This window comes from Halichoeres trimaculatus, unplaced genomic scaffold (assembly GCF_033239565.1).
Source record: "Halichoeres trimaculatus isolate MK-OKI-2021-1 unplaced genomic scaffold, fHalTri1.1 fHalTri1_scaffold_9, whole genome shotgun sequence".
Lineage (NCBI taxonomy): Eukaryota > Metazoa > Chordata > Actinopteri > Labriformes > Labridae > Halichoeres > Halichoeres trimaculatus.
Genome location: NW_027437188.1, coordinates 34,343,932 through 34,352,300, shown reverse-complemented (window position 1 = coordinate 34,352,300; position 8,369 = coordinate 34,343,932). Strand labels below are relative to the sequence as shown.

The window sequence follows — 8,369 nt, the reverse complement described above, 5'->3', positions numbered from 1 at the left end:
TCAACAAGATGAACGAAGCTTAGAACAAAACAGACGCTTACACATGTCAGAGATTTTGGACATTTTTGTGCCATAAATAATAGGGTTTAGGAAAGGCTGACATACAAAAAAGTATAAGGAAAGAAATATGGGCAGTAGAGCTGGAAGTTTGCTCATCTCAAACCTGCTCTGAATCACCTCAAAGCAAATTCCAAAAGAGAAGTTAAAGAGAGACACCAGATGAGGTGTGCAGGTAGAGACAGCTTTCTGTCGCGTCTGTTTGGAGCCTGAGAAACAGACTCTGAGGATCCTCATGTAGGTGTAAAAGATCAGAATCATGGGAAAAAGGATAAATATTGCAGAGTGGACTAGGCCATAGATGTTATTTACTCTGGTGTCAGAGCAGGCCAGTTTGACGATGGAGTAGTTATTACAGTAAATGTTGTTAATGACGTTCCCACACAGCTGCAGAGTAGAACTCAAGGACAATATGCAAGCTATCGAAATGAAAGCAGTTAACCATGCTGTTGCAATATGCACACTCACCCTTTTAAAGGTCATATAAGAGTTATACTGCAGAGGGTAGCAGATAGCAACATATCTATCATAAGAAATCACAGTCAGATTAAAAAACTCTACAAACACATAAGAATAGAGAAAAAAGATCTGCAGGAAACACAGAGGAACAGAAACAGTGTGAGTGTCAGAGAGGATCTGATCCAGGAGCAGAGGGAAGAAAGCTGTACTACCAAACAGCTCATTAACAAACAGACTGCATGGAAACATGTACATGGGTTCATGTAAGCTCCTGTTCCTACAGATTACAGCAATGAGCAACAGGTTGGCACAAAGAATCAACATGTAGATCAAGATTGCAACAAGGAAATAAATGTACTTCAGAAACCTGGTTTCAGAAAAGCCACCAAGTCTGAAATGAGATAACTGAGTCACATTGATCATGATCCGTCCTGAGCTGTTACCTCATAGAGCATGAGACCTGGACCTGCAGCAGGGTCAGGTTTTATGGAGGGTTTTATGTGGAGTGCAGATACTCACAGAGCTTGCTTTCTTTCATGTTGTTGGACCCTCGTCTGGAATTGTGAGATACACAGTCCAATTCAGGAGACGACTGTGTGCTCTTTTTTTAAGGCTCACCTGTGCATTAGAATAATGTGAGTGCAGCTGACTTTACTGCAGAGCCAAGTAATGGTGATTAAATACCTTTCTTGATGGTCATGTGACTGGAATAGATGAGCCTATGAAAGTGACAGCATGTTCCAGGAAACAGAAGATTTACGATTTGGATAAAAAAATTAAAGTCCTAAAACTGAATGAGTATTTGGAAACTCTATAGTGGTGAGAAGACAGGCTCTCCCAGACTGACATTTCAATCATTTATCAGTGAGCAAATGTAGATGAAATGCACATCTTCCTGTCATCAATGAGTTCCTGTATGCTGACATTCAGCCAGACTTGGGTGGGTTTACAGTTTGGTGTTGTGGCTTTGATTTCATCTGGGCTTTGGGATGGTGCCTTAAGCCTTTTGTTGAGGACAAGTTCCGGGGACAACTTAAGTCTATGTGGGCCATGTTCAGAGCCTTGGTCGTCTTAGTTGGTACTAATGAGACCACCCATGAGCTAAGACTTCCTGTTCCTTAATTGACACAGTGCCAGAGGAGACCAGGAACAGTTTTAGTCATTCAGACCACCATGGTGCATCTGGATTTAGATTTCAGAGGGAGGAAGGGATCTAGGGTGTGCTTAATCCACCACAGTATCACCCCACTCAGTTCCTTGGGGCCTCCAGCAGACTGACAGCTCTTGGACACTAGAGGAACACTTTGGGTTCATCCCTGTTGGGCTCCCAACAGGAAAATGAACTTTGAGTTTGTTCATCCAAGGTTTGTTACTTTCAGAGTCCTGTAAGGTTTACCTGGTACGGTCTCTCAGTACATGAGTTACCATTTTCCCCATATTACCCCAACAGACTTTATGCTATTTTAGAACACAGTTTTTTGTTGGCCTATGGCTCAATTCCTGATCTAGTTTCACTTTAACTTCCAGAGAACTAAGTTATCAAACCATTCATTTGTCCATCCATCCATCCATCTATCCATCTTTCACCGTAAACCAGGCTAGGGTTGAGGGTGCAGCAAAGACCAGTGTTACCTGCGACTGCAGCCAGCTCCTCCGAGGGAATACCAAGGCATCCTTAGGCAAGGCAACCACCTCATCTGCCTCTTCTTGATTTGGAGGAGCAGCAGCTCAAGTATTACCAGATATCCAAGCTCAGAAACCTTTCTTTAAAGCTGAGTCCAGACATGCAGAGGTAGATCATTTCAGCTGCTTTTGTTAGCTGTCTTGTCCTTTTGGTCACTATTCACAGCCTGTGGCCATAGGTGAGGGTTGGGACATGGATTGACCAGTAAATTGAGGGCTTTGCCTACCGGCTCAACTCCCTCTTCCCCATGACAGACCAGGATAGCGTTAGTAGAATCTATTTGTCAATCTCTTGCACCTGTTTCTCCTCATTTGTGGACAAGACCTTGGGATACTTAAACTCGTCCACTTGGGGCATAAACCCCCTTACCCAAAATGGGAATTCCACATTTTTCTGACTGAGAATGATGGTCTCAGACTTAGAGGTGATGACCTTTGACCCAAATGCTTCACACTTGGCTGCAAACCTAGAGATGGAACAAGTGTTTAATGAGGCCAATAGGACCACATCATCTGCAAAAAAGCAAAGATGGGATCCCAGGACCCTCGAACCTGACTCCCTGTGCCACATGGCTGCACCTAGAAATCCTGTCTATAAAAGTAAAGAACAGAATTGGTAAAAACTCAACCCACTCAACTTAAGCAACGTAAGCAATACAAACCAAACTCTCCAGAAAAGTCCGGAAATATTGAGATTGAATAGCCTCTTAAAATGGCAATTGACTCCATATTCCAGGATCACCCCCCTCAAGATACTTCGGGAGAAACGATCAAAAGTGTTTTCCAGATCCACAAAGCACACATGGGCTGGTTGGGCAAACTCCTATATCCCTTTAGCTCTTAAGCTCCCTTGCAAGAGTATAAAGCTAGGCCAGTGTAGTGTTCCGGTTATCTTACGTTACTTTCCCCTTCTTCTTTGGTGGTTTTGTTGCATCATTGAACTAGGCCAGTAAAGGCCCAATGCCACATGAATTAAATAACCATTAAGGGAGCCAGGGTGACTCCTGGAAAAACACAGTTTTAATGTGGGTTGGTTCAATTTCCTGCAACCAGCAAAAAAAACAGTATTTTCTCAGCTGAAAGTATCTGATACTGAATGTCAGTCAGAGTTGAAAAAAATGTTTCTGAGAAGAACAAAGGACTCAAACCAAAGATTTAAGAAAGTCCAAGCTGGTGTTGACATCACTGATATCAGTTGGAGTGAAAGACAGAAGGTTGGTCTCTCAAATAAAGTGAAGTAAAAAAAAATTACCCCTAGGTTAAAGTAACATTTACTCCATGTTCATTCATCACTGCCTGAGAGCCATAAGAAAAAAGTAAAAATCTAAAAGCACAATTGTTCATATATTTACCAGTTTGTTATTCCCTTACTGAAGTAAATGATGAAACAATAATTGTTCATTAGTGCATGTTTTATTCATCATCACATTGTCCAATACTTAACAAATTTGAATTGTTGTTCAAACACCTGTTACTCTATAAACACATTGAACATGATTAAGGTTATTCTAATAAGACAAACTGATAGCCAGGTCAGGTCGGTAGCAAACAGAAAGGCTTCCATCTGCTCTTAGTTTGAGTGCACAATGACCCTCATACATGAAGCAGTCATTCAGAGTATCTATACATGTTTTTATCTCAGCTGGATTAACAGAAACTTAGAACACAACAGACGCTTACACATGTCAAAGATTTTAGACATTTTTAGGCCATACATGACAGGGTTTAGGAAAGGCTGACATAAGATAAGGTATAGGGATAAAAATATGGGCACTAGAGCTGGAAGTTTGCTTTTCTCAAACCTGCTCTGAATCACCTCAAAGCAACATCCAAAAGAGAAGTTAAAGAGAGAGACCAAGTGAGGTGTGCAGGTAGAGACAGCTTTCTGACGTGTTTGTTTAGAGCCTGAGAAACAGACTTGAAGGATCCTCATGTAGGTGTAAAAGATCAGAGTCAGGAGGACAAAAACCTTGATCACAGTTAGGCATAGGCCGTAGATGTTATTCACTCTGGTGTCAGAGCAGGCCAGTTTGACGATGGAGTAGTTATTACAGTAAATGTTGTTAATGATGTTTCCACACAGCTGCAGAGTAGCACTCAGTGGTACTGTGCAAGCGACAGAAATAAAAGCAGTTAACCACGTTGCTGAAATAAGCACACTCACCCTTTTAAAGGTCATATAAGAGTTATACTGTAGAGGATAACAGATTGCAAGATATCTGTCATAGGAAATGACTGTCAGATTAAAAAACTCTACGTTCACATAAGAGTGGAGACAGTAGATCTGCAGGAAACACAGAGGAACAGAAACAGTGTGAGTGTCAGAGAGGATCTGATCCAGGAGCAGAGGGAAGAAAGCTGTACTACCAAACAGCTCATTAACAAACAGACTGCATGGAAACATGTACATGGGTTCATGTAAGCTCCTGTTCCTACAGATCACAGCAATGAGCAACAGGTTGGCACAAAGAATCAACATGTAGATCAAGATTGCAACAAGGAAATAAATGTGCTTCAGAAACCTGGTTTCAGAAAAGCCACCAAGTCTGAAATGAGAGAACTGAGTCACATTGATCATGATCTATTCTGAGCGGTTACCTCATAGAGCACAGGTGTCAAACTCGTGCCATGGAGGGCCAAGAGGCTGCAGGTTTTCTATCCAACCAAGAACTTCACCAGCTGGTTTCACTGATTAGTCCCTGCTCTCTGCTTGAAGGTGAGGTAATCAGTGGAATCAGCTGGTGTAGTGTTTGGTTGGAAGGAAAACCTGCAGCCTCTTGGCCCTCCATGGCACGAGTTTGACATCCCTGTCATAGAGCATGAGACCTGTACCTGCAACAGGGGCAGGTTTTATGGAGGTCTTACACAGAGAGCTGATGCTCACAGGCCCCCCTCTTTTTTACATTGTGAAACCTCATCTGGAATTTTGTTAACATATTCTGTTTTAATTAGCTGTATGTGTAAACTATCTTTAAGGCTCACCTGTTCTTCAAAATACTGTGACATAGCGCAGCTGACTTTGCTGCAGAGTCAATGTGCTGGTGATTACATACCCTCAGCTCTGGTCACCTGACTGGAACGGATGAGTTAATCAAAGTGATGTCATCTCTCAGGAAACTAAAGATTCACAACGTGGATAGAAAACTTTAAAGACCCAAAACTGATTGAAAACTATGAAATCAAACAGTGATAAGGGGACAGGTTCTCCCAGACTGACCTGAGTCATGCTGGACCTAAACAAGTGAGCACATGTAAAGATCTAATGAGCATCTTTCCCTCATCATTAGCTTCCTGAATGCTGACATTCAGCCTGAGTTGTCTTACAGTTTGGTACATTTTGGTGCCAAATCCGCCCTGGCTTTGGCGTAGTGCCTTCAGACTCCTGTGAGCACACCTGTCAGGGTTACTCCATGGCACAGGTTTACTCTATATGTGATTCTGATTGACAGGTTTTGGGGGATCTCCCAGGGAATGAGAGTATCTAGTTTAGGGTTTTCTGTGTTTTGTTGCCTTTTTCAGGCTTCATCTGATTCCAAGGCCATGCTTCTTTGTAAGATAATGGTGGACACAGGTGGAAGGTGAAGAAAATAAAGGACCTCAGGGTGTGGTTTGCAAGCAGGAGGTAATAGATCCTGAGCCTCAAGCACTCAAGCCCCAACCAGTCCAACAGACTGGATGGGGCTTAAATGAAATGAACTGAATTGGTAAAAAAAGGGCAGTCCTGTCAAAGTCCAACTCTGACTGGGAACGAGTTCGACTTACTGTTAGCAATACAAACCAAACTCTCCAGAAAAGTCCCAAAATATCGTGTTTGAATAGCCCCTAACAACGATTGACTATATATTCCAGAATCAACCCCTAAAAGAAACCTTGGGAGACACAATCAAAGGCCTTTCCCAGATCAACAAAGCACATGTGGACTGGTTGGGCAAACTTCTTTATCCCTTTATCACCCTTGCAAGGGCGTATAGCTAGGCCAGTGTAGTGTTACGGTCATCTTAAGCCGCGTCTCCACCAAGCAGACCGGTTCAGTTCGTCTCGGTGCGGCACGCATTTTGCGGCGTTTACACTGACTTATCCCAGGACAGTTCCCTTAAAAACCCAGACGAGCCAGCCTACTGTTTTTTGGGACCCTTCCGTATGGGTGCCAGACTGAACCGGTCCACTCTGGAAAGGTGGAGCAACACACTGCAGACCGGTGATTGGCTAAAAGAATCGTCACTTACCCCATGACAGCAGCTGTATTTCTCCTGGCGGCACACAGACTTCTCTGAAAAAAGCTCGATTGTTCTTTGTATCAAAGAGCTACGTGCCAATCACAGAGAGGACGAAATGCTGCATGTCTTCATCTATGCTTTTTGTTTACTGTGTCGCGTTTTTCTTCTTTGTTGGATTTAATAGCGGGGTAAACTGCTAAGGCATCACGCTAGTGGTGCAACGGATCACAAAACTCAAGGATCGGATCTACCGCGGATCAAGAGTCACGGATCGGATCATTTTTCGGATCAGCAAAAAGCGAAAAAGTACAAATAAATAAATAACCAAGTTTTGTCCATTTATTAAACACTTTTTATTTTCAATTAAATATATAAAAGTAGTGCACAAGGCATATCTTCTTTATAACATAGTAATTAATGAAAAACAATTTAAAGTGCAATATATAGGCCTATCTCCTTCCTTTAAAATTTAACAATGGACCAAAAATCAATTTAAAGTGCAACAGCAACATAAAAAGGCATATCTCCTTTTAATATTGGTTGAAAGACCATTAATAAAATAGAACTCAAAGGTAAACATTAGAAGACATCATCCTTGAAACAAGGAGAGTGAAAGAACCTGATCAATATATAATTTCAGATTTTTTTTCAAAAAGACACGCCAGATATAAACAAACAGATATAAACAGCATGGGGAATGGAATGCAAAGTGAACGGCAGGTCGTCCTCGCTCTCATAATCACTCATCTTTACGTTGTTATTGCGTAATTCGTCCTGGCAGACTACCTGCGTTTGTTTATATCTGGCACGTCGCGCCCGCGCGGACTGATACACTACGCGGCGAGCGCCTCGTAGCCAGCTGTGGCTCTGCAGCAGAGGTAGCGCCGTTTTACGCCACGATGAGAACTAGAGCCTTATTGAGCTGTGTTTTTGTGTGAAAGTGACGCGCTGAAAATTCTCTAAATAAAGCGTGAATGCAGACCTGTATCAGAGTTTTTAAGTGGGAGTCCGTTTATTTGTGTTTTTGGTCAAGTAAAATATGGCCGTCTGAGTGCAGAGGAAACGAGCAGAGGAGCAGGGAGGGGGTGTGTGGTGCGTGCGCTCTGGGCTTCTGCTGCACAAAATCACTGCTGTAGGGGTAATTTCTGCCCTAAACCTTGTGATAGGACCCAACTTGTTCCATCCAGGAGGATCACTTTAGGCACGGCATGGTGTGTATGGCCAGTGTGTCGCAGGGCGTTCAAGCTCCTCCTCTCCTCAGCTTGCCATGTCTGCACACCTCCCTGCTCTGCTCGTCAAAAGATGTGTGCGGATGAGGACACAGCTTTTTACCGAAATCAATACGTGGGACACGTGTGTGCCGAACCGATTATGTCGATCCAAACTGATCACGGATCAATGATGATCCGTTGCACCACTACGTCAAGCTGTTGTTTAACAGCTGCGGCTTTCGGCATCTGGCTTACACGCCGCCCAACACGAGAGGGCACAATTTGCTGTGGAAATGCAAATGGGATCAGGCATAACTGTACCAAACCGTCCCAAACGGTACTGAACCGACCCCTGACTGCTTGGTGGAAATGCAGCTATACGTTACTTTCCTCTCCTTCTTTGGTGGTTTTGTTGCATCGTTGAACGAGACCAGTTAAACCCCACTGCCACATAAATGAAGAGGCCATTGAGGGAGCCAGGGTGAACTTAAGACTCCTGGATAAACACAGTTTTAATGTGGGTTGGTTCAGTTTTTTCCTCAGACCTGAGAGTAGTGACACTTTTATGAAGCTGTGCGATTCTGTCAATCACCCACTCTGGAGAGAGGAATTTATGAATATAAGACACAATACTGAATTCATCAGACAATTCTTTGACTTTTAGGAATCCTGCTCCTGATCTTTAAACAACCAGTAACAAACCAGGATTTTCTCAGCTGAAAGTATCTGAAACTAAATGTTA

At 42.9% G+C, this 8,369-nt stretch overlaps 2 protein-coding genes across 2 annotated transcripts; both read right to left on the bottom strand.

The window, feature by feature from the left end:
- Nucleotides 1–939, bottom strand: LOC141797384 (olfactory receptor 11A1-like). The gene has a single exon (XM_074678700.1). The coding sequence runs from the start codon at nt 937–939 to the stop codon at nt 1–3; it is 939 nt and encodes a 312-aa protein (XP_074534801.1).
- Nucleotides 940–3,832: 2,893 nt separating this feature from the next.
- On the bottom strand, nt 3,833–4,777 carry LOC141797383 (olfactory receptor 11A1-like). The gene has a single exon (XM_074678698.1). It carries the CDS (start codon nt 4,775–4,777, stop codon nt 3,833–3,835), a length of 945 nt encoding a protein of 314 aa, XP_074534799.1.
- Between the last annotated feature and the right edge of the window lie 3,592 nt (nt 4,778–8,369).

Coding starts and splice junctions, on each gene's coding strand:
- LOC141797384 (XM_074678700.1), bottom strand. CDS start 939: ATGATCAATGTGACTCAGTTATCTCATTTCAGACTTGGTGGCTTTTCT.
- LOC141797383 (XM_074678698.1), bottom strand. CDS start 4,777: ATGATCAATGTGACTCAGTTCTCTCATTTCAGACTTGGTGGCTTTTCT.